The following is a 26,527-nucleotide window of genomic DNA, read 5'->3' on the forward strand; positions in this document are numbered from 1 at the left end:
GCATCACTTCTAAGTGAGTATCTGATTTAAAGTGGGCACCACATTTTTTCTAAGCAGCTTTTGCTGTTCTACATGGGCATTAATACCTTACAGATATTCTTTTGATCAAGCATTAGCTGTATCATTTTGCAAGGAACTGCTAATGCACACAAACACTAAATACAAGCATCAAATGAGGACAGATCTTGTTTTCCAGTACTCACTTCCAATCACGTGATATAAAATACTGGAGCTCCAGGAGCCTATGCTCACAGTCCTCTACCATCTTCTCAGTATATAAATGCTCCATCAGGCAAGACAGAATCCTGCAAACAAAAGTGAGAAGTTAGGCAACAGACTGTTATGATCATGCTAAGCTTCTTTGGAACAGTTGGTGTTGCCAAATCTGCGCTTCACTGGAAAGACTGCTAAGATGTTCACTAACACAGGGAGGCTTTTTCTCTTCCTTCAAAAAGATCTCATCTAAACCAGCTGTATATCACATTTGTACCCTCTTAGATTCAATTGGTTTAGTTATCTCAGAAAGTATGATATATGACAAAACCATAAGGAATACGTTATACAAAATATGTCTCAGGAGACAATCTATATCAAACTTCAAGACCTAGGAGACATTTGTCTCTGCAGTATGGGTTTGCTTAACTGGCTTTTCAAGGCTTGTTAGTTTTCTTTGTGATGCTGACAAAGACTTATATAGTAAGAGAATACTATTTAAGCACCTGAGATACAGCAGTGGCAAGGACATAGCTAAGGGCCTTGTTATCAGTCTGCTTGTATGGTAAGAATGAGACAGCTCAGTTCACATCTCCAATGCCACATGAATTGCTAGTTTAGAGTCCATCACTTCTGGACAGATTTTAGTGTTTATCCTGGTCAGCCACACAACCCTCATGGATACCCAACAGAAACAAACCCCAGTTGTACCCGTGAGCCACCTACATGGGGTCTCCCGACCGTATGTGCTTGCAGGCAGTCTGTATCACCGACTCACAGGCCTCGTTCAGCGCCCGGTCGATGCGGTAATCTGCACCAGGGTCGGTTTCTTGAATCAGTGTTTGAAGCTGGAAGAAATTGTGGACAACAAAATTATAATAATCAAAATGAGAGCACTCAAAACTTGTCAGCCCGGCAGTTCCATGCCAATAACAACACTACCAGGCACGTCCTCTGCTCTACAGTTGCTTTTTCAAATGCTTGTGCTGCAAACTCAATTACCAAACGTGGGAGTCCAGTGCTGCTGAACCCTAATTATCCTTATGAAGTAGCCCAGGAGCATTAGATGAGATTGGCCACACACTGAAGCTCAACAGTATACCTGCACCACTTGATCCACCTGGGATGAGACCAATGATACCAAACGTGCAAATTTGTCACGCTTCCATCAAGACTATCTACTGTTCTAAAATGAAACTCAAATCCATCTATAAAAAACAGTTGCCTAACTACAAACAACGCTTAAAAATATTTTTTTTAGTTGCCTGGAGAGAACATAAAAGTTTCACTGAAATGCAGGATAAAATGTCTTGTTTTGCTGGCTGATCAAATATGATTTCCTCAGGCGTGCCTTCCCAAGGTTTTGGAAGCCAGAGTAGCCTCAATTTGGTCTACAGTAAACAATTTTTAATACCTAAACAGATAAAATCATATCGCTATTAAATATTATGATATACAAAATCATACATATACATTTAAAACCCAATTCCCTGGTTTTGTGATATCTGCTTCAGAGAAGTCATAGTATAAGTAAAAGACAAATCCAAAGTTTCTAAAGCTTTGGAGAACAGGTGTGGCAGCTCGACAGACTTCTAAATATTTTTAGCTGCCATAGGTAAATACAGTATGAACAGTTTTATCAAGTCCTTTCTTCTTGTGAAACAGTTATTCAGATTAAAGTTTCAGTAAAACCTCTCACTCTTGTTAATAAGGAAACAGAACTTAACATCCACAGCATTGAGCTTCACATGATCCACATGGGTCACCTTCACACAGCCCACGATATCTGAACACGGATTTGAGAAGTATCTACTAGGCTGAGGAAGGCAGATTGGGTAAGTCATCATATCAGCCTATAGTTTTAGAAGGGTAGCTTTTTGGGTCATCACAATCCAAGATGCCCACGTCCCACTGTTTTCCAGCAAGCTGTAAACTCCCAAAGTTTACACAGGGCAGACTGGTATCACCATTTGACAGGCAAACACTTTTAGCTGACAATTTTGGACAAAAAAAACCCCACCAGAACAAACCAAACAGAGCTTTCTCAACCCCTCCATTTCCTCTTGTTCTATCATTCATTAAGGGAGAGAAGAGACCGACCCCCAGCTCCCTGCAGCCTCCTGTCAGGGAGTATCAGAGAGTGCTCCTGTCTCCCCTCAGCCTCCTCTTCTCCAGGCTCAACACACCCATTCCCTCAGCCCCTCCCCAGCCCCCTTGTGCTCCAGCCCCTTCCCCAGCTCTGTGCCCGGCTCTGGCCACGCTGCAGCCTCTCAGTGTCCCTCTGGCAGTGAGTGAGGGGCCCAGCACTGAGCACAGTCCTCGAGTTGTTGCCTCCCCAGGGCCCAGGCACAGGTACTGCCCTGGTCTTGCTGGTCACACTAATAGAAGCCAAGATGCCATTGGTCTTCTTGGCCACCTGGGCACACTGCTGGCTAATGTTCAGCTGCCTGTCAATTAACACATCCAGGTCCTTTCCCTCCAGCAGCTTTGCAGCCCCTCTGCCCCAGCCTGGAGCAGTGCCCGAGGCTGCTGAGACCCAAGGGCAGGACCCAGCCCTGGGCCATGTTCAACTTCATCCCATCACTCTCTGCCCATGGCTCCAGCTTGGCCACAGCCCTCTGAAGAGCCTTCCTGCCCTCAAGCCAGGTCTATGTACCTACCCAGCTTCAGTGAACTTACTGAAGGTGCACTTGATTCCCTCATTCAGATCATTGATAAAGATGTTATACACAACAGGCCTCAATACTGAGCCTTGGGGAACACCAGTGGAGAGCACTAGCGAAATGATTCTGTTGGAGGTGTCACAAGAAATGAAATCCCTCTGACCAAGTAATGTGGGTTTGAGAACACATTTTGGTGACAGTTTTAATTACAAAGAATCAGTCACGTTCCTCTGCAGGAACAGGTACCACGAGAAGCTGCTACTGCAGCAAAATAAAATCATGCTCCTTCTTTGGTTATGCTTTGTTGTTCTATTTTTTTTTTGGTGGTGTTTTTTGGCACACAGGCAAACATCTTCTTTTCATAAGGTAACCAGAATCAGAGCAAATCCTGACAGTAAAACCAGACCCAAATTAGATGCTTCCCGTTCCAATTTCCTCGAGCAAACTGTTTACATGTGCATGTCTGAAGAATTTCAGGACTAGTCCTACTGCTTTGAGCTAGCCAAGGAATTCAAGTGATGTATTAGCATTACCTACTGATGCTACTAACAGTATAGGGAAGCAAGTTTTTGGGTTTGCACAGAAAAGGCAACGTCTGGAGATGGGCCAAAAACTCTGCCACCAGCTCAATGGGGACAATCCCAAAGCAACCATGTTGCTTTCCTGTTTCTGCAGGTGGAGATGCCCCAGACCAGCAGCTCCATGATCAAGTCGTACCAAAATTCAGTTTGAGAGCATCAGCACCATGTTCCTGAGATAAGAACTACCTAAGAACATCATAAAGCAAGGACCAACATCACTCAGCTTTGGCTGAAGTCACGTGGACTGGTCAGTGGGCAGGAAGTAAGCAACCAGGTGATAGCTGAAGCAGCCATCCTACCTGCAGATCAGTGGCCACTGGAGGTACAAAGTGATGGGAGCTGTCACCAACATGACATTGTAGACCAAACCACTCAAAATAAAACAGCCCATGCTCTTTGATACAGTCTGCCTACTAGTTTCTAGACACTCCAAGACAGGTCAATCTTTCCCCTACTAATTAATTTACCGAAGTAGCACTTCTGAGACCATCCACAGGTCTCAAAGACTGAATTACACTAACACATAGCAACAAAGCAGCTGAGAAATCAGTTTCAGGAAAGTGTCAGTGGCTCAGCAGCAGCACACGTCAAAGGTGCCCTGCAGGCATCCAAAAGGAGAAGAAGCTCCAGCTACTATGAAAGGATGGACCTCCAACTTGCCTTCTTCACAGTCTGTCATACAGATCAATCTCACAGGGCAGCCCATTCTGAATACTGCACAAGCCACAAAGTATCTGGAAGGGTTTCAGACGCTTTTCTTCCTTACAAAGATAATTTGCCTACCACAGAAGGTAAAAGCAAGAAGCTCTTTCTAACACAGGAAATGAAAGCTCTTTCTAACACAGGAAATGAAACAAAACCAGAACAAAACTAACAACGGCTGAGACCACCATTACTATTCACATACAAAAATACATATGGTTTAGTACCTCAGAAGTTGTAGGCAGCTATATCATGGCACCATGCCAGTCCTCAGGAACCCATAGCACTGGAATACTTACCCTGTTCTAGCAATCATCTGTTTCCTCTTGTTCACAAAAACATGGACAAACTCTTTTATAAAACAGACAATTTGCTCCTGCTGTCTTTTGCACACAGAACAGAACACAGGTCATTGAACTTGAGGGAGACTCATGGGCAAACCCTACTCATGCATCAACTTACGTACAAAAATAAAGCAGAAGCTTAAGTGCAAGAGAAATGAAGAAAAACCCCTATGGATTTCTACATTTTTCTTCTCCAAAAGTGAAACTTGTATCACTTCTGGGGATCCCCTGCCTTGAATTATGACTTCCTCTTGATCTGGAAGTTTGCCAGTGATCAAGTTCTGAGGCAGCAAGTTCAATTTCATATTTAAACAGAAACAAGCATTCAGTTTTTCACACAGATGTTGCAAAGCATAAGTCATGCACCATAGCTCACCGCAGAAATGACTCAAACTGTACAGCTGCGGCACCAATGCACCTGGTATTTCTGCATAAACAAGCTTCACCACAAAGCACCCTATCCCTTACAAAAATTTATCAGCTTTCACTTATTTTCAATAACACACACAAACTGGCAATGACTTGGGCTCAAGGCTTTAAACTACATTTGCACTGAAAATGGATTCTGTGATTCTGTATATTGCAGGAGGTCAAGAGCTTCCTAAATTCCTGCATCAGCACTGACACTTCTCAGCTATTTTTTTACTATTGACATCACTTTTCCAGGCTCATGAGTCATTCAAAGCAGGTATTAAGTACAAAAGTGTAAAACCACATTAAAGAGCAGTAGTGAGTTTGAACAAATATTAAATAATTGTTTTTAACTTAAAGACACTACAAATAAGATGCATCTTGGCCACAATGGAGTTGTTTTTTTTAAAAAGGCGAAACAACCATCCCATTTTAAAGAGGTACCTTGGAGAAGGAATAACATCTCCTTCAATGGCTGCAACAATGATGTGCAGTAGTATGTTGAACACATCTGTCCCTGAAGTTCCATCTCCACCATTTATGCTGAATGCAATAGCAAAAGTAAAATTGAGTGGAAATGTGCTTTGAGAAGATTTAGAGAATTTCCAAGAACAGGGCATAGTGGGAAAAGGGAAGGAGAGGGAATGTTTTAAAACTTAATTAAAAAAAGTTTCACTACATCTTGCACCTAGGAGAGACTCTCACGGCTTGAGAGCTGATGAAGAAGAGTGAACTGATCCAAAAATCTGATTTTGGAGGAAAAAGCCCCATTACTAACGTAATACATAGAATCCTTAGAGTTGGAAAAGACCTGTAAGATTGAGTCCAACTACTCACCTCACACTGCCAAGCCCATCACTAAATTAACCCACATCCCTCAGCTATGCATCTTTTGAATATCTCCAGGAATTGAGATTCTATCACCTTCCTGGGCAGCCTGTCCCAATGCTTAATAATCCACTTGGTGAAAAAGTTTTTCCTCATCTCCTATCTAAATCTCCTCTGGTGCAACCTGAGCCTATTTTCTCACATCCTATCACTCGTTACTGGAGAGATGAGACTGACCCCCAGCAGAATCATCACATCTCACCTCAGCCTCCTCTTCTTCAGGCTAAACATCCTCAGCCACTCCCCATCAGACCTGTGCTGTAGACCCTTCCCCAGTTTTGTTGTCTGTCTCTGGATGTGCTCCAGCACCTCAAAGTCCTTCTTGTGGTGAGAGGCCCAAAACTGGACACAGTATTCGTGGTGCAGCCTCACCAGTGCCCAGTAAAATCACTTCCTTGGTCTCACTGGTCACACTATTTCTGACAGAAGCCAGGATGCCATTGGCCTGCACAGTGGGAGTGTGCCCAGGTGGCCAAGCTGGCTCATAGTGAGCCATCTGTCATTTAACATCTGCAGGTTCTTTGCCTCCAGCAGCTTTCCAGTCCCTCTGCCTCAGCCCGGACCAGTGCCTGAGGTTGGTGAGGCCCAAGGGCACAACTCAGCCCTTGGCCTTGTTGAACCTGATCCCATTGCCCCTAGCCCATGGCTCCAGCCTGGCCAGAGCCCTCTGAAGAGCCTTCCTGCTCTCAAGCAGGTCTATGCACCTACCCAGCTTGGCATCATCTGTAAATGTATTGAGGGTAGACACCAAGTTATGCTTTGTAACATGACAATTACACGACTGTCTCCAGCACTCCCTGATACCCAGCAGAGCCAGACTGCCCTCATCAGAATCCCCATCACAAGGCAAAACATTAGCAGACAAATCATTGCTTTTATCAACTGAGCAACCTAGAAGTGACAGAAAAGCATCTTACTGCCTGCTGACAGCTGAGGCCGACGTTCCCCTTTTCACCCCGCACGACTTTCATCAGGCAGTGCAGGGTGCGGCCCTTGCGGTGTAGGCCCGAGCAGTGGTGCTCGATCTCCCCTCGGCAGCTGAGGATGATCTCTGGGCTCAGTGAGAAGTCCTCCATGAGCATGCGCCGGTAATCCAACATTTCACCCTGGCACTCGCTGCTCACTTGCCGACCTGAGCCAAAAGGAGACAATGAGATTTAGTATCAGTGCTTAGCAGAGTCCTTCTTGCTCTACACTGCCATCATGTTGGAAGAACAGGGACAATGTCTGCACTTGGGACAAGAGCAGACTGTAAGCAATGTGGTAGAGCAGACAGTGCTGGGGTTTAAAGCAGTTGTCATGGTGATAGCAGGCTTCAGAGACTTCTTTTCTTTTGACCTTAAATACCTTTCCTGACTTGCTATTTTACACAAGCATGATTTGAGATGAAACTGCAAGCAAAGAGTTAAAAGTGCTTAAAATGCCAGTACCCACTTATCTGTTCTGCAGCCACCTGGAGCCAGAGGCCTTTGAAATCAGCCTGAGAAAAGACCAAGGGAGGGAGCCTGACAACAGCAGCCAGTTGTGTTTTGGCTATAGGTTGTGGGACTGAGCAGAAAAACAACTTCAAAACAGTTTCAGCAAGGCCATCATGTTAAAAATAAGACCATTGCTTCTTTTCTTCATTTCTCTGTAACATATATAAGGGATTTGTGACTTATATAAGGGGTTTGTGTGGAGCTTTTACTTGGCAATGGGAGGGAGTTGTGGTGCTGTCCCCATAAATGGTTCATGAAACTTGCCCCAGCTGTGAGTTGGACACAACTCCAGCCCAGCTGAGCCAATCCAGTCCTTCTGCCATTGCTATTCAAGGAGGGAAGTTTGTAGTGTGTAGGAGGTGGAAGAGAAGGGTAAGATGGAAGTGACCGCACAGACCCCACAGTCAGAGAAATAGGAAGAGAAGTGGAGCGGCACTGGACCAGAGACCCCCTTGCAGCCCACAGGGAGACAGCAGCTCTGTCCCTGCAACCCATGGAGGGCAATGGTTGGACTAATGGTTGCCAGCAGCTTTGGGAGGAGTCCATGTCAGAGGGGAAGGAGTGTTGCAAACACCATGCCAGCAGAGGCGGAGAGGAGCTGCAGCCCTTAGGATGAACACACATTGGATTGCTCTGTGCAGGGCTGCCTGATCTGGAGCAGGGAGGACTAGCAAGGAGTCCTGCCCTGAGGAGCGAGAAGCAGCAGGAGCCATTGGAACAGGACTGATTGCACTCCCCATACCCTGTCCCTCTTAGGGGGAGGAGGTAAAAACATTGGGATCAGGTGCTGGAGCCTGGGAAGAGGGGAGGGGTGAGGGGAAGGGCATCTTAAAGGGGCTGGTTGTACTTATCATCACTCTACTCTGTATTGCTTTCATTTGGGTATTTGTTATGGCTTTTTGGTTGGTGACAGATGAAATTAAGTTTCATTTTCTTCCCCAGGTTGAGTAGTCTTGTCAGTTTTGCCCAGGACTGTAAGTGGCAAGTGAGCCCTCCCTGTCCTTAGGGGACTCCAAAAGTCTGGTGTACTTCTCCCTTGCCCATCTCATCAGGAAGGGGAGAAGTGAAAGAGTAGCTGATCACGGTCCTTTGCTCTTAAATGGGCCTAAACCAGGACGGTCACACATCTCTTGATTGACTTGCACTTACCTCTGTGCACAGCAGACTCTAAGCACATCAAGAGATAGGAGAGCCTGGCTTCCCGAGAGCGAGGAAGGTTCTCCACGTTGCAGCGGTACTTCTTCAGATCACTTTTACAGGATTTTGCCAGCGAGTAACTGACTTTGTAGTCTTGAGCGATCAGCTTCTGGCGGGTCGTCAGTGCATCACGACACTGCGGGAGACACATTGGCATGGCTGAATGAGCTTCTGCACACTGGTAGCAGAGAGCTGGGCCTGCTGCAGTTAAAGTTGTCAAGTTGTGTATCAAAAGACAACTGATGCTTTAAAATTCAGGTGTTTCAGGTGGACTGCAGTTCTATTTCATTTGTCTCACAGAACCCACACAGTTAACGATGCACACAGAGGTCAACAGATGAAGGGCTTTAAAGGCAGCGGCTCTCTGCAGAGCACTTCTTAAAACTGCACATTCATCCAGCTTTTTTTGTGAAGAGCTATGGCTGAGAGCGTGACTCATTCTTGGTAACTAGAATCAGTTGCTGACATTTATCCCAGCTGTGGTACATCTCACCCCATGCCCTCCAGGAACAACTTTTCCAAGTCACATTTACAAAACAGTGTGTTCTTTGCATTTGTTCTGCAACGTGCCAACAGATGCCAGCAGATAAAGCAATATAACCATGGGAATTTCTAGCCATTTTCCACAACTGCTGATGCTCACGAGGATGTGCCATGGCCAAACCCAAACCCAGCAGCTGCAAGAACAACTCTCTACATTTCATCCAGAAAAAGGCCTGTAAAAACACTGCTACACTTCATCACTTTTGGTTTAAATTAGATGAAAATTAAATCCGAGGGCGGCAGATAACTGAGAATAGCTTCAGCAAATGTGTCCATCCTTGGCCTGTTTGAAAGGAAGGAGAGCTGCACATGCGTAGGGCAGGGAGAACAAGAAGCTATCTTGGCACAAGGAACTGAGAAGCACTACAGCCCTTCCATACATCAGAGTTTTGACTTCTCTCTTCTTCCCTTCCCATATCTACTCCAGGACTTGGAAAGCTCTCCTCCAAGATATTCCCATCTCCTCCTTCATGCCCTGTGACTAGGACCTTAGGCCTGGACAGTCAAAGCTCCAGATGCAGACCAGCAGATACCTCATCCCCCAACTTGGGGGAAGGCTGGGAGCAGCCAGAGAGCCCAGCCTGGAGAGCAGGCAGAGATCATACAAAGCAACCCACCCACCAGGCAGTTATTGTTGGCTACATGTATATGCAGCAGCCAACGTCATCGCTAAGGAATAATGTTTTACTGGGTAACAGTTTCTATAGAACTGGTGACTTTGCAAATGGTCCAACCTTGGCAGCCATACCAGTGAGAACTAGATTTTATGTTCCTCCTGCTCTGCAAACTGCACCCTCAGAGGATCCACCTCTCTCAACTGCTACAGCTTTGTCTCAGAATCTCATATTCATCTCTCACAAGTGCTGGAAAACACCCTGCAAAAAAACCCCACTGCCCCTTACAATCAAAACCAGGTTAAACAAAAGTAAGCAGTCTATTTCAGTAAGACACTTCGACAAAATGAAGCATTGTTTTAAGCCCTCAGGGATCACTCCATTTTGAAATTGTTAATTGGAACTAAGCTTTCAGATAGCTAATGCATTTAAAGAAAAGGAAATCAGCCTGATCCCCCCAGGCCTCTAAGCTGGGCTCCTTCAGCAGAGCTTCTCTGAGGAGGGCTCTACAGATACTCTTTCACATAGATGATTTAATTCCATGTATTCCCAAACACTATAATGCTGCATGCAAAAAGTCTCTGAAGGCATTGCTGCCTTCCCAAAACACCTATAGCAATGGAAACTGTTCAGGATTAGATTTCCAGACAACCTTTTTGTTGTTGTTGAAAACCACATCTTCAGGAAGTGTAGTGAACACTTCAAAAGTGAAATGCACACAGCTTCCTGTGCTGAGGCATTTGGGAATTTTGTTTCTGTCTGTACATTATGACAGTATTTATTCAAGGCTTATCCCCAGCATGGTGTGACTTCTACTTTGAACACTCAATCACAGAGCTAACCACTTGAGCTCCACGTTTACCTTCCCAAATCAGCCACTCGAAAGCTTTGATTTATTTAAATCCTTAACTTTAAAAGCTGTTAACTTGAGAACAATTAATCCAAGCTATCAGCACGTAGCTGAGAACACAAACATATCAAAGTAAAAGCATCTGTTAAAGCAGTTGGTTATCCGACCATGTAGATGATGGATTTTCCTCAACACTGGAAAAGAATAATGTAGCCTGCACTGATGAATGATCTGATGATTTCTGCATTAAGGATTTGTCTTGCTAAGACAGATACCTACCTTTTCACTCATTGATTCTTCAAACTTGTGATTAAAGAGGCACTTGTACACTCGACCTTCCCCAGCCTGAGTCTGTGAAACAGAACAGTAACATTTGTCATTAAAGATAAGACTTGTAATGCTTAATGAGAAGGCCACACTACATCTAAAGAGATTTCTTTAAACAATAAATTAACAAGTTAATATTTCAAATGACAGCAATAGCTTCTATCCTATAAATTTTGTTGCATTAAAAAATCTGATTGTGTTCATCACGTTAAAAAACACTTTACTGTGAGAGTGACAGAGCACTGGCATAGGCTGCCCAGGCAAAATTGTGGAATCTCTTTCCCTGGAGGGTTTAAATACCCACCTGGACACGTTTTTTAGCAACTTCTTACAGGAGCCATCTTTATAGCCCCTTCCCCCCTACCAGTAAAGGCTTCATGTCAAACTATGACACTGTGTGACCTGATCTAAGTGGATTTGCTTTAGCAGTGGGGTTGGATTCAATGAGCTCTAAAGGTGTCTTCCAACCCCCATCATCCTGTGATCATCCTCTCTGTGAGAAAGCACTCAGCTGATATAAGCTAGTTCAGACTGAACAACGCAGCTTTCCAGTTCCTCACTCCAAGGATGAGCGCTGTGAGTTGAGTCAGACCAGACTCACCTTGTGCAACACCATACTGCTGCTGCAGGAGGGGCAGTCACTTACCTTTGCTGCCTCCTCCCTATTTAAGTTGTTCCCCTCCCAGTCATACCAGATTTATTGCAAAGTGACAGCTACAAGGTGCTTGTTTCCAGTATTACATTCTATCATTCCTTTCCTCCTCCCAACAGGGTTTGGGTTTTTTAATGGGTTCCTGTAGAAGAGAAGGCAAGAGCAAGCTACTCACATTTTCACAAAACCGTTCTCGATCATCTCGACATGCAAAGTAAAGGTGCCGGTCCAAGTGGAAGTCATCTGAAGAGAGTTCAGCTACACGAAGAATTGCCTTCTTACACTGGTCAGAAACCTGAATTCGAGGATCTGTTTCCTCTGCTTCTTTTACCAGGCCTTTTTCCAGGCATGCCACCACCTCTCCTTGTGAGTGGGCATCCTAAATGAGAAGAACAATACATATGTAACCAAGCACTTAGATAAAGTAATCTGTGATTCTGGATAACCACTACATAAATTAAGCAACAAACTGTCCATATATAGACTCCCACAAGTTCAGCCTAAACTGCATCTATATTCAGAGGTGGCAACAGTTAATATCTGTACTCTCCACACACTTTATACATCACCGTCCTGCTGACAGTCACCATGAAATTCCCCACTTCCAGTGCTCTGGGTTTGTTTTCACGTGACTTAATGAGATTATCACTACTTAGTCACACTGCTCAGAGCAGTTTACCAAAATGGCCAAATTATCTTTCATCTGACACAGCTCTCTTTGCACCATGGCAACAGCAAGCAATAGTATCACATTATGAACATACTTGAGAGAGAGAAAAATCATAGTTCCTCCGTGCCAAGGGAGGTCTTCAGGTTGGGAGGTAATAATTAGTGACGCTAAAAAGGCCATAATGGAGCTTTGATCACTGCAGTCTTCTCAGTGCCAATTCCTCCAGTAAGAGAATAAAAACTGAAGGATTCAAGAGCAGATGAAGTCTTGGACAAAGCAGTTCTGGCCCAGTACTGTACACCACATCCACTGCCCTGCAAGCCTGAAGACAACTTTGGACTATGACCAGCAATTGTCAATAAACATACAGAGTATGTGCTTTGTATGAAAGCCCTGGAGAGGCAGGGCAAAGCTGATCAAAGCTCCAGTTAGTTTCCTAGGGTCTTTTTTCATGTCTAGAAAGGGAACCATGCCCCTTCTATACCTCTGCAGAAGGTCCGATTCCTCTAGTAAACAAGAGCTCTTCTGGAACAGATCTCTCAAGGCTTCTGCAAGTTTCTCCTGTGAAGACAACTTTAATTTATGCAGCTCTGCCAGGAGAGGATATTGCTACTGAACTTGTATCAGACTATCTGAAGAATACATGCACATTTGGATGCATCTGAATCACTCAGCCTGGCATTTGCAGAAACTACTTAGGAGAAATCTCTTCAGCCCGCTCTGTCAAGTAGATTCACCCATTGCTGTTGCAGCAGCACAAGGAAGAGAGCAGTCGCCATAAAACATAATTGTGACTATTCCAAGCCATGCAACTCTTCCAAATCTTTTTGTCCTCAGGCAGGCAGCCTTTCATTCCTGTTTTAGTTCTGCTACACTTGCAGCACAAGCAGAATGGGCTGATTACAGACTTGTAAGCCCAATGCAGAGGTAGAAGCAGCTGAACAGTGTTAAAAGTAGTTTCTCCTCTCCTTTTCTTTCTTTAAAAAAAATAAAATTAAACATCAGAAGCCACACACCCCAAAGCTCCCTGTTTTACTTCGTTCTTTTCTTGGACTGGGAACCAGCCAACTCCACATGCTCATTGGATATCAGTATCTTTGAAGAAATATAACTGTGCACCCATAGTCTCTTCAGGATCAAACCCAGAAGAGATCTGAGAAATACCAGGAAGCAGCACATGAACCACTTCACTTACTACTGCCCCTTATCCATAACCACACCAAACACAGTGATGTGGTCAGTCATACCTAGTAATTACAACCAGAGTGTTGGCAAGCGTAAATGACTGAAAACCACCACTTTAAGCTCCTCTGGTAGGTTTCTTTTTTTGCTCCAGCCTATGTGAGGTTGTAGCTGGGAGGCAAGGCAGACCATGATTCCTCTCTCTCACCTGCAGCCTGCCCTTGCAAGGCAGCAAGGAGTGCACAAGGCAAGCTTTTCCTGCTAGGGAAATCAGAAGTGTTCTGGTTTCTTGCAGCATGGCTGTAGATTCCTGGTCTATCCATGAAAGTAAACCTGTTTTTAATAGTCTAGTGAAAGTGTATTTCTGTATGCTGATACTGAATGTTTACTGTTGCACTTCAGGGATACCTCATAAAATGACTAATTTATTGCATTTCTTTGCAAATATAGTCTTTACACTTGGATTGTTCATCCTGCACTGCTGGCTATTCCTTTGCCCTGTATTAGAGTAACTGTAAAACATGTCAGACTTAACACAAATAGAACCATATACAAGTCAGCTCATCTGGCTCCTGAAAGATGCACTCCCGTCCTTTCTTCCTACCTCTAAGCACTTACATGCCTCTTGTGCTGCCATTAGTGTTCCTGTGCCACTTGACACTATTTGGGAGATTTACTGAGCTGCTCTGGGCTTCATTTTCAGGCAGATCAGGTTCCTCAGTGCTAGTGTTGACAAGTTAAGCCAGCTTAAGGAGGTCATAACTCTTCATTTCTTCAAGACTGCATGAAGGCAGCCTTGCTACTGGCCAAACAGAGTGTAGGTGGGACTCTGCACACGTGGCTTAGAGAAACAACACTTGAAGCTTTAAATATAGTAGGTGTTAGGCAATAATTAAGATTGTACAATCTCTTACTGCAGACTGGAGGGCAAAAATAAACATGTATGGCTGCATTCAATCAGCTTTTCTAAAGTAGCTGGCAATCAAGTTTCAAGAGCGCCTTCAAACTCTGTGTAGTTACACAAAAGGACACATTTAGATCCACAAAGGACAGAAGCAGCTTTGTAATGCTCTCCTACAGCACTTTAAGCCACAGAGAAGTGTAACTAAGTTTTAAATATGCCCCAGCAAATCTTCTTCAGCATAGTGCTTTGCGAGATTTTAATTCCTATGACCAAAATTCAAGCTCCAGGCACATGGCTTTAGGCCAAAACAACTTTTAAAACCTTGTTCTTACTGCTAGTTTTCTACCAGATTTCCCCCTGTCACAGACTTGCAGGGAGAGGTTAGAAAAGTGACCAGAAGAGAGTCAAAAGTAGAAAGGAGCAGCAAGCAGGAAGGTAAGACATAACCTGTTTTATCAGCATAGTACCTTGCACAGAAGAGCTGTGCTGACTTGCTAGAGCCGGAGCAGTCAGAATGTGGAAAAGCAGCATGCAGATCTGTCATGAACTCCTGTTGGCCACTCCACCTGGCTCACCCAGATGAGCCAATTCCCAGTATTTCAGCTGACAGTGTACCATTAATAGCCATATACTAAGTAAACAAAGACTGAGATGAATTTGAGCATCTTGCTCCATCTAGACCCAGAACAACTGTACTTGAGACACTTAGGGGTGAAAAACAGCCAAGGGAAAAAAACCCCAGTCTCCCCTATTATGTCTTTTTCTTTAAAATGAAAAATACTGGTTTGCAATTGAACCTCATTATGGCAAATAATCAACTCCAGTTCAGACATCACAGCTAAATCCGGGCAACTCTACACTACCCACTCGTTTGATACGAACCTGAACATTACTAGGATTGGGAAAGCAGCTCATTCTGATAGGCAGCCCAAGGAAAAAAGCTCCAATGCAATTACCAGTTTCAAATTAGATCTCTCTTGCATGAAAGCAAAGAAAGCTTTAAATATCAGGACACCAAATTCACTATAAAGCACAAGAGTCAGCTGGAAAGGTGACCAGAACTACTATTAAATATTTCTCAATTAATGGAAAACACGAAAAATCCACCAAAAAAACAACTCCACAACACAGGCATATTACAACATTTAATGCTTTCAAATGATGTAGCTACAGTCTTTCTGTTACATACAGCAAAATGAAGTCTGTAGTCAAAATCAGAATTCTAAGGTGAAGTTTATTGCTCTTACAAAAACCATGGAAATAAAAAAAGCACACATCAGAAGAAACAAACCCAGCAGGAACAGAATCCAATTAGGAAGTAGAAAGCAAGCTAAAAGAAAAAAAGGAAGTACAGAAAAGGAAAACATCCAGCAGAGGGGCTTCAAGAAGCAATATAATTTCAGAATACCTACTGAAGTGCCTTTTACAGTTAAAAAGCCAGTTTATCCCCATTACCATGATGAAGCTACCATACTGCAATCTACTTGCAGCCTCATGTAGATGGAGTTAGTGGTCCAGTAGGGCTTATCTCCATTAAAGAAAAAGAAGAAATAAAAGAAATATGAATCTCTTCCCCCATCTCCCCTCAGGTGTCCAGGTCCTATTTATTAAATTCACGTTTACATTCAGTCACACAAAAGGGTAATGACTATTTCTCTACAGGTAACTCTCAGAAGCTACAGCATGGAAATAAAACTTGAACCAGGATCTGATGGGAGTAAATTAGATGAGATTTCTCCAAAACAGAAAAGGGATAGAACAGAAAACCAACAAAAGAAATGCTTGCATAGCCATTTATAGCTGTTTCCATAGCAGTATAAAATACTTCAATTGCTTTAAGTGCCAGGGATGACAGCATAACAAAAGACATCACATAACAGTCTGTGAGCTTCCACAAGCCAAGGCAAAGTATTCTGGGTGTTGAGTACCAAGAAAATAAGGAATATACATAAACCCCATTAACCCTCAGGAAAAGTTGGGTAGTGACTTGCTTTGCTATCCCACAGAACCTTGGTTACCCAAAGGTTCCATTTGTTTCCCTCTCCTAGACACTTGTGACCTTATAGCCTTCACCCACCTTTTACTTCTGCAGCCACTTCAGTTACACACACAAGCCTGCTAGCACTTCCAGTAGATGGCATTTGGCTTAGGCTCCTTAAATCCATGCTCCTGTACCCTTCAACACTACCAGAACCACTTTAATTTCATTTTAATTTGGTCAGACCACAGGTAATATGTAGACCTGAGCCCCAGGACTCTCATAATTCTGATTCCATACCAATTGTTAAAAGCCATTTCTCATTTCATGAGGTCCCTCAGGCCAGGATTAGAAGAGAACCTTTACTTTTTGAACAAACTCAGCTGTTACTAGTCTGAACCTGCAGTGTCTACATGTTGTTTCTCCCACTTTTTGAAAGGAAGCACTCATTTTTGTGCTTTCTGTTGTTCAGCTAAGTCTTCTAGAATACAGTAGGCACTTCCATTTCACAAGCTGTGGATATTTGCTCAAACAGGAAAACTTCTTTTTTAAACAAGAAGGTGTATTTTTTGTCAAAACTTTTCACTTCCTTATTAATAACTGACTTAAGAAACTACTTGTTAAAAGCATAAGCTATAATTCAAAAAGCACTGTAAAAAGTTGATAGGCTAATTTTAACTTTATTCCTAAACACATAAACTTACCATGAAAGAAGCCACTCATCCCTGCAGCACTGTGTGACTGCATCAGCTACACTGCAGTAGACAGGGAAAGATTGTGCCTTGTGAGAGCAACCCCGCATCTAGCCACCACAAAGTATTTGCATCAACCTCTGCCTAAGTCTCATATGGCAAAAGAATATTGACTTAGTGAAACCAGTACAGTATTAGTAAGTCTGTACTACTACAATATGACATTGTGTGTCCTTCAACTGGTTTTGGGTGGACAGGGGAAAGAGGAAACAAATAGAGAAAAGCTTTTGCTCTAGTCTATCACTTACAGCCTAAAAAAGCAGAAATGGTTATACAGCACAGACCACATCAGCTTGATGACTTTCCTGTGCCAGACTCAACCAGACTGTGGAGTGAGCCTAGCAACAGGCCTGCTTACAACTACAGTTTGGACTCCTGGTACCAAGTCAAATCTGACTGTGATCAAAAAGACAAATACCCACCATATTACCTGTAGTGCATAGGAACAGAAAATGAAAGTCAGCTCTGAACAGCAATTCCTCATAGAGGAACAAATGCATCCTTATTAAAGAAGAGCACCACAGATTCAGGACAATCACCCTTTTCAGATAGATGAGACAGGCCATGTATTTTCTCAGTTGCAACTAAGACTATTGCAGAGTCACCACACAAGTTTCCTTAAGTGAATGACTTTTACAAGCCTATTGACAATCTACATGTTCTCTGGATACCTTTTCTCCAGGTCGAATGCTGCCACATTTCAGCAGATTGATGTCAGCCTTGCAGTCATCCATGAAGCCACAGATCAACCGATAATCGCTGAAGATAATGGCTGTCATCTTAGTGATGTACTGATGGCACTGGTATTCAGTGATATTGCCTCTGTGATCCACCAAACATGACACCAAGAAGCCTTTTCCAACCGGTTCATCTGCACACTCCTTGATCTAGTTAAAAAGAAAATAAAACAACCCAGTGGATGCAGCTACTGAATTAAACCTTTTTTTCCCCTAAATAAAAAAAATCCACAAAGAAACTTGCATCTGTGCCTTCAAAATCTGTTGGCAAAAAAACCCTCCAGGCTTCAGTTTTCACTAAGTCATAACACTTGAAAATATTTCAGAAATGAGAAATACCTCATGTGTGCCAGAAGCTGAAGAAAGCAAACACAGCGACCTTGAGGATTATAAACCTTCTTGCTCAACAATCATCTCTTATAACAATCACACTGAACCCCTGCAATCAAGTGGATTTGTAGGAAAAATGCTAGTTTGACAAACCTTTATTTAGAAAGCTGAGCCTACTACAACATCACTAAATCATACTTGAACCCTCATTAGCCACCTGACCTTGTACAGTATAATATTTTGGCTAGAAGTGAGACCAATTCAGAAGCCAACACAGTATTTATTGACCTGTTTATAACTTGCTGGAAGCTGAAGATTACTATAAAGGAAAATCCCCATCAAATTCATTTTCATAGGGCTCTTATAGGAACTGATTGCTGGTATTAAACCGTCTTTCTTACTGGTCTAAAATTCAAAAACTCATGGCTAACAAAAGTTGAAAGCTACACAGGGATTGGAAAATAAGTGCACATGAACAGACAGGTCCCCAGTACAAATCAGAGCCTGCACTGCTCAGAAAAGCAGCCATTAAGGCCAAAAATGTCACCTTTGGAAGGAAAAGATGAAGACAGCTTTGACAGCATCTTTCCAAAGGAAGTGAAAAACAGTTACTTATCAGTTAAGGTTGCTTCCCAAGGAATCTTGTGATAGCAGCAGTGCAATGCCTTGCTCCAAGGAGTATGGACATGACACAGACTCTTTTTAATCCTGGAAAGTCTCTGTTGAAAAACCTGCCTGGTTCTGATGTCACCTGTTCAGGGATATGCTGCAAACTGCAGCCATAATGATGCAGAAAGGATGCTTGACAGCAAGGCACTAAAGTTCAGTGGTGACAGTTTTCCAAGCAACTGACACATGGGTTGACTTTATTACATCAAAGATTTGTTCCTGTACAAATACTGAAGGGCTCATTGATCTAAAAGGAGATCCATGGTAATCAATCAATAACCCAGGCAGGCTCTGACACCAAGCAAGGGCAGTGCTAAGGGAATGGGCAGGGAGCCATTTCATCAGTTCTCACATACCAAGTGGGAATATTTATACTCTAATTTTTTTAAAACATGGAGGCATCTCTAGAAAGATACAAAAATTAACTCAGGACATCCTCTAACAGGCTCATACAGGCCAGACTAGATGAATAAAACAGATTTCTCTCTGCCTGATCTTATGAGGCTATTACTTCCTGTACAACAAATAAAATACACAACATTTTAAACATCATTACTTGAAGGCAGATGTTGGTTGGTAGAACATTTTGCATTTAATCTATATTAGCTATTAGAAAAACAGTCACCAAGGTCAATGTAATTGTTCCAGATAAGCTATAAAATAAATACGTGTTTTCACCTCAAGATGATTCACTGCAGGGTGAAAAGGAGAGAGTTGAGAAAGCTTTCACTGAGAAAGCTGCATCTTTGGTTTGGCCCCACTTCAGCCCAAGTACCATGAGCCAAACCTGCACACAACAGCAACACGCTGTTTTTGGAAGAGCCTGACTTTGGAAACAGCCCCAGAGCTCCCTGGTCTGAGCCAGGGAACTGCGTGAAAGACCAAGCAACCGTGTTATTGCCAAGCCATTTCTCAAACAGTCACCATTACCTGGTAACCAACTATAATTTAGGTTAAAACTATTGTCAAAACTTATAAAATCACATCACTTAAGAAAAAAATAATCCTTTAGAAAAAAATCCATAGTTACCTGGCAAAATGCAAAGCGAACTTTTCAGAATGCACCCAGCTGGGACAGACACCAGCTCCCAAATTACTTTTAGTAGAAATTACTCCCCTAGTTGTACTGCCTTCTTAACACAAAGCAGTACTTAAAATCAGAGCTCAGTCATCAGCTAGAAAATGCCCACCTTAGGGCAGAAGGGTCTTGACAGCTTCATCTTGAGAGATGAAGGATTTTGACAGATTTTGCAGTGTTTGCTTTTGGGAGTTAGTGTACTCCAAACACAACACAACACAACCCTTCCAGTGTTGAATAGTCTAGCTTTCTTGCATTAACTATTTTCTTCATCTCTCACTAAATAATGGTTAACACAACTCAGTGCTGAGAACATGAAGCAGAACCCTATCAGCCATGAAGAAAAAGCAGTCAAGGATTCCACAACTACACAACTGATGCCCAAACTTTTGGATAACAGGCTGCTGTTCATATGCTCAATTTACCAGATCCTTGTGTGTTCCTCTCAAACTAAAGCTTTGCAATAAAATCAGGAACCACTTATCTTAAACCTGCTCCAACTACTGCCATATTCTTCTTTTCTATTAAGCAAGTCTGTACGACTGAAAGCTATACCTATTGAAAATAAACTGTCAAAACAAACTGGACTTGGAGAGACTATTTGCTATTCATGCAACTGACTTGTCTCTCAAGAAAACCTACTTTAAAAGGCACAAATGGGCCATCACCTAGAGCAAACTGCATTTTACTCCTTTTCATAAGCAAATTTACGGGTAGGTTATTCTGGTGGATATACAAATTACGTTTTCCAGAGCATGGTTTAAGGATCAAATTAAGCCAGATGAAGCTTGTACTACTGAGAAGAGCTCTGGTTCCATTGCTTCCCCTAAAGTCTAGCTGAAAACTACCCCAACCAAAGGGAAAAAACCCTCAGCTCAGCCAGCTCATGCATGGCTGAGCACACAGCCTCAAGAGCTCTCGCATGAGCACAAGGAAACAAATGATTCATCAAGTAATCTTTGAAGCTGAAATGAAGTGTGTTGATGCTTGAGATAGAGGACTAACTCCTAGTGCAACCTGAAGTTCCTAACAGTCTTCAGAGTAAATACGCTTTGAGCCTTGAAGAAAAAAACCCAGTTGATTCCTATTTGATGTCTATGTGCTTATCCTCTCTGCTAGCAAGTCAATCCAAAACCAGCCTTACGCTAAATTCAACAACATCCCTGCTACAAGTGTCTGACACCTGCTCAAAACAGGGTACAAGCCCAATCCCCAACAGGTTTCTGACAAAAGGTCAGGGAAAAGTTGAAGGGTTGTTAGTTCATCATCCCTTTCCTCTGCCCTTTGCCTGGCACCACTGAAGTAACTTGATTTTTTTCCACTAGGAAATGAATTAATTACTCCTGGTGATTTGGCATGTAAGACCAGAGCTCCCCCAAACACAAAACATTTTTTTGTACACAAATTCACTATCACACAGAAATAAGGAACCCCAACAACTTAGTGCCACAATAGCAGACACGTCCTCTTCTTCTGGCTTACCTCTGCAATAGTGGACTTGCAGACTTCCCTGGCCACGGATTCAAACTTCGGATCTGTTGTCAGGTTCAGCTTGTAGTTCCACAAGAGCTATAGAGAGAGCAGTTGTAGAAAGGAGGTTCAAGAGCTTCCCATGGAGAACGAAAAATATTTGGCTTCAGAAAAGAATGAAACATCATTTATTCCCAATCTGTATCATCATCCTTCTACAGTACGACAAGCAATGTAAAGTCTCCTTGACAAGACCTTTGTCCTTTCATTTCTGCAGCAATTTCTCCTCTTAAACAAATTCAGGTTGTTAAAAAAATGTCTCCATAAGGTCATGAGCTGTCTCATTAAATGGAAATATACCTAATGAAGACCATTTCATAACTGAAAGGATAAAGCAATGAAAGCTGTAACTTGCTACCTGCTGCATATTTAGCAATGTCTTTAGTCCACTACACCTTTCTGCACCACAGCTTGTCTGCCTGATGCAAATGATCTAACAAAACCCAAGTCTTCAACAAGAGCATACTTCATGCTGAAAACCTCATAAAACCTAGCAAAAAAAGGAAGGAGACAATGCAGTTCGTTGCTTCTGTGAGAGGCTACAACTAGATTTTTGGGTGCAGATACATTTCAAACCTACACAAGTTTCTCTCTGTTTTGCTAGGTACAATGACATGTTAGAGGTTAGGCTGTAGAATGCCTCAGGAAGGACAACTGTTCTTCCAGGAGCCCAAGATGAGCTCACGTAGGAGCCTCAATGCAATAAGACACTGTGCAAGGATCAATCTTGGGTACGTCACACTCTGCACATACATACCCATCCCACATGTCCTCCTCAGGCACCATAAAGTAAAACACAGGGTAAGAGAGCAAAGCCTCAGCAAATTAATAGCTGAGAGGTTGCCTGAGAAAAGCTCTATTATCTCATTTGTTTTCTTTCTACGAACTTCAGGTGCATTTAAACATTTTTAATTAACATAAAGATTAAATAGTTTTAAAAATTCATGTTGAATACTTTGTGACAAAATCAAATTAATATAGGAAGATAAAGAGTTTGGTCACACTTCACTTTCAAGTAGATTCACTTTTATCTATTGAACCTTTAATCAGAGAACCTGTCCTTGATACAACTGCTGCAGACTCCTCTCAGACAGGATCAGACAGACAAGAATGAGGTCCACCACTGTAAGAATACATCTCTTCATTTGTAATCTCCAATTTGGAAGAGGTTACATCTCAAAAGGAGATGCTCTCAAAGGAATATTCCTACAGACAGAAGAAAGGCTCAAATTGCAGTTTAAAAATCTGGATTTGAGCACTAAGTAATATTTTCCCAGAAGATGATCAGCAGTTGTACTACCAAAGACTGCAGAGAGAGGCAAAGAAAACATTTGGACACGATACACCTCTCTGGGTTAGTTTTTCTATCAGCTCCCCTTCAATTTCTGTCTGGGAAAAAGAGACTTTGCCCACCCTTCCTATTCCTGAATGGCTTCTATAACTCACAGCCACCTGATATCCACTTTGTGGCAGAGAAATCATTTAATCCAGTGAAAGAAAGGTCCAACTTTGATTTCTAGAATTCTCAGTTTCCTCTTCATTCAGGTAATTTCTGTTGACACATTTAAACATCAGGCAGATATATTTCAATTACTGAGGTTTCCTCTTTTTCAAAAATAGAGGAGTCTTAAACAGAAACATGATGTGCCCTTCATCTGATTCAAGACTGCACAACAGAGAATTGCAGTTGCCATGAAGTCAGGCAGCAAAGTGCTAAAGGTTAATTTATAAACCCAGCTTGAAATTACTAGTTGTACAGCACAGCCAGGTTTCATTTCTGGAAAACATCTTCCAATAATAGACCTAAATACAGCTTCTCAAGCATCTGAAACCAAGATCAACACTTGTCTGTCTGTATCCAGGGACTAAGCAAACAATTAAGGATTTTGATACGGTGTATTCTAACAGAATGAAAATGAAAGAAACCAAAGGAAACCTAATACCAACCTTAGCTCTAATATTGGGGGATTTTTTTTGAGTCTCAGGATTTGAAGAGTCAGCTTGACAGCCTGAAAACTGGCTAACAGTTTGCTCACTGTTAAACACAGTGCTGAGAGGAAATCTGTTCTAAAACCAGCCAAGTGGTTCAAACTGCCTCTAAATATCACACCCCCACAGCATTTTCCAAGCAAGTCTAAGAATTTAGCAGCTGTGAAAGCAATACAGAAGGCTTCAACAGCTGAAATGAGGAGTTTAAATTCAGTGCTGCTCACATCTTCCTCAGAAGGAGCACATCATATTGCTCCCAGTAACTCACGAGAACCACCCCCAACGATAAAATAGGAAAGACGTCTGCTATCCTCCTCCAATACTGAAGTACAGCTTACAAAGCTCTTACATATGTTCTTACTCTCAAGTCTCTAGTAAGACCATAGTGGCTATGCTGGGTTACATTTATACTGCCACAGTCACAGAATTGCTGAGGGTGAAAAAGATCTTTAAGATCATTGAGTCCCACTGTTCCCCCAGCTCTGCTACAGCCACCACTAACCCAGCACCACAGCATCACAGCTTTGGAAACCCTCCAGGGATGGGGACTCCACTGCATCCCTAGGCAGTCTGTGCTAGGGCTCTGCAACTCTAGTTTTCCATAACATGCAATCTAAATCTCTCCTGACACAACTTGAGGCTGTTTCCTCTTGTCCCATCAATTGTAACTTAGGAGCAGAGACAGACAATCCCACCCTTAGCCACAACCTCCTGCGAGGCAGTTGTAGACAGTGACAAGGTCTCCCCTCAGCCTCCTCTTCTCCATGCTGAACATCCTCATTCCCTCAGGTACTCCTCAGCACACTTGTGCTATAGCCTGTTCCCAGCTCTGCCCCAGCTCTGCCCACACTCCAGCCCCTCAGTGTCCCTTTGCCAGCGTGGGGCCCACCACTGAACACAACACCACCCATGTCCTCCTTCCAGAGGCAAGTACAGAAATCCAAACATGTCCCAGTTAACATCTCTTGCAAACTACCAAGCTCTGGAAAACATCCAATGTTGATAGAGGATATAAGGTGCAAGTGCAATAGCTAGAGACTGAGTAAAACAAAGCAATACTTACATGATTGCAGTCTGAAGAGATTTCATTGTCTGGCTGAAAAGAGAAAAAAAAAGCATCAGTTTGCTGCTGATGTGATACATTTAATCCATAGAAGAGTATAAACTTATAGAAACTAACATACTGTCAACTCATTTCCACTGTAAGGAACAGTCTGACATAAGCAATAGGACATTTTAAAACCTGTATAATAAGCGATGATATCCAAGAACCAAAAAAAAATACTGAATAACAAGGGTTTTAGACAGAATGCTGTCTTAACTCTGCAGAACGTGAACAGCCCAGCGTAGCAGCTTTTCTGTAGACACTGCAAACACATAATGAATGTGCTTGTGTTTGGCCCAATTGTTCAAACTAAAAAGCATCTGTAGGAAAACAAAGATGACTTAGCGAAGTGTTAAAGAAAAATAAGTTTCTTGCACACAACTGAAGAACTCTCTTCCTTCCCCTCAATCAAAGCATTCACACTCCTCATTTAAGAAGCAATGTCTTTTTTTTCCAGAGGTACATAAAAGGGCTAGTCCAAAGTGGCCCTGATATTTACACCTTCAGCCATGAGAACCTGGCAACACCCAATATCCATATATCATTTCAAAACATGTTATATTCTTTGTTTTATAGTAATAAAGGTAGAGCTATGCCCTCATGACAATCCAACTGACAAGTCCTAATGTAGAGCCTCCACCATGCCAGGCGGCATGTTCCAGAGGAACACCTACATTCTGCAGGGAGTTGCTTGGAAAGAACAAACTCTGGGTGCAATCCCTCCTGTTCTCCTTCCAGCTTGAGTAACTCTCACAATACAGAGCTTGTTCAAAACAAGTTGATCACAAAAATGCACACCTCATCTCCACAGCTAAACTGGACAAACATGGGGCAAAGTCATCTGCCCATCATACCCACAGATAAAGCAACCCCGACTCACAAAGCCTCTGCTTCCACTGATGTTTATTTAAGATGCCAGGCATGCTCTAAGAGCCACAGACACACAAAACCACTGAAAGCTTAAACACACCACTGACATGGACACATTAGACCTCAGGTATTTGACATAAGAGCACCAGCATTTGACCAGTTTTGGAAGCAAGCAGCCTACATCCCAAAGAGTTTTTTGGTGCAAGTGTTTACTGCTGCACAACATGTTATACCAACACTTTCACCATTGCTGTTTTGGAGAGCATGAGCACAGGTTTATGGGGAAAAAAAGAGCATGGGAAATGTTTCCAAGTCCTTAATTACAGTCATTATTAACTAAAGCACTTCTATTTTGTGTAGCAGGAAGTGACAGAAATTATCTCTCCCCTCAGAATGTTAAAACCAAAACGGTACCTGAAGCATCACAGTAATTAATTGTTGTTTAGTCACACTGCCACCATCTAAATCACCCAAAAGTAATGATAAGTTTGAAAATTAGGACATCAACTTTTTTCAAAGGTGAACAGATGCCTGCTCTTTATCCTCAGAATACAGAACTGATTCTCCTAACTGGAAAGTCAGATGACGTCCAAATCGTGCTATTTCAAAGCAGCCTCCATGACCAATACTACCATGACTTACAAAGTGGGTTTTTCTTCATTTTCCACAGATGGAGGTTTTAGACTACACTAATTTCAAACTCTGAGAGTCAGAACTGAAGAGAGACACAGAACTAAAGTGGCTGTCTCAGTCTTTCCGTCAAGGATAGTTTCTTTCTAAGAACAGATACGGTAGCCCTGTGATTCTCCTCTACAGGACAGGACTTGCTAACACATCTGCATGCAGAAGAACTTCTAAAGGCCAGAGACCACTCTCCCAAACCCCTTCTAGGTTGCTTCAGTTATTTTTGCATCTGCCAACATGGTAACCTTTGCTTTAGACCCACCAAAGATTAAAGCTTTTTTTTTTTCTGGAAAGATGAGCCAAAGAAGAGACTGGTTCTCACTGACTTGGGAAGATAAACAAGCTTTTCTTGAAAAACACAACATTCAAATACCACACAGTGAGATACCAGATTTCCCTGTGCTCTGCAGCAAACCTCACCTCTGAGAAACCAAGCCTTATTCTCCTGAGAAGGGTAATGGAGGTGAAACAGGACCTTAACTAAGCTTTAACCCTGCATATATCCAGAGTTCACTGCTCAAATTCACAAAGGTATAAGATCTAGCTAACAATCCTTTAAGTGGGGAACAACCACCTGCTAGTTAAA

The 26,527-nt window shown here is 42.6% G+C and overlaps 1 protein-coding gene across 1 annotated transcript in view; it reads right to left on the minus strand.

Annotated features, from left to right (window-relative positions):
- The window catches only part of GLG1 (golgi glycoprotein 1), an 83,022-nt gene that overhangs the window by 20,554 nt on the left and 35,941 nt on the right, over nucleotides 1-26,527 (minus strand). The window contains exons 2-10 of the mRNA XM_062007304.1: nucleotides 24,346-24,378; nucleotides 21,246-21,332; nucleotides 17,621-17,836; nucleotides 11,639-11,842; nucleotides 10,764-10,835; nucleotides 8,430-8,613; nucleotides 6,720-6,934; nucleotides 940-1,061; nucleotides 204-305 (exon numbers count right to left, since the gene is read on the minus strand). Coding sequence (XP_061863288.1) covers nucleotides 204-305; nucleotides 940-1,061; nucleotides 6,720-6,934; nucleotides 8,430-8,613; nucleotides 10,764-10,835; nucleotides 11,639-11,842; nucleotides 17,621-17,836; nucleotides 21,246-21,332; nucleotides 24,346-24,378 — 1,235 coding nt within the window. The remainder of the gene's footprint in view (nucleotides 1-203; nucleotides 306-939; nucleotides 1,062-6,719; nucleotides 6,935-8,429; nucleotides 8,614-10,763; nucleotides 10,836-11,638; nucleotides 11,843-17,620; nucleotides 17,837-21,245; nucleotides 21,333-24,345; nucleotides 24,379-26,527) is intronic.

Source organism: Colius striatus, chromosome 14 (genome assembly GCF_028858725.1).
Source record: "Colius striatus isolate bColStr4 chromosome 14, bColStr4.1.hap1, whole genome shotgun sequence".
Lineage (NCBI taxonomy): Eukaryota > Metazoa > Chordata > Aves > Coliiformes > Coliidae > Colius > Colius striatus.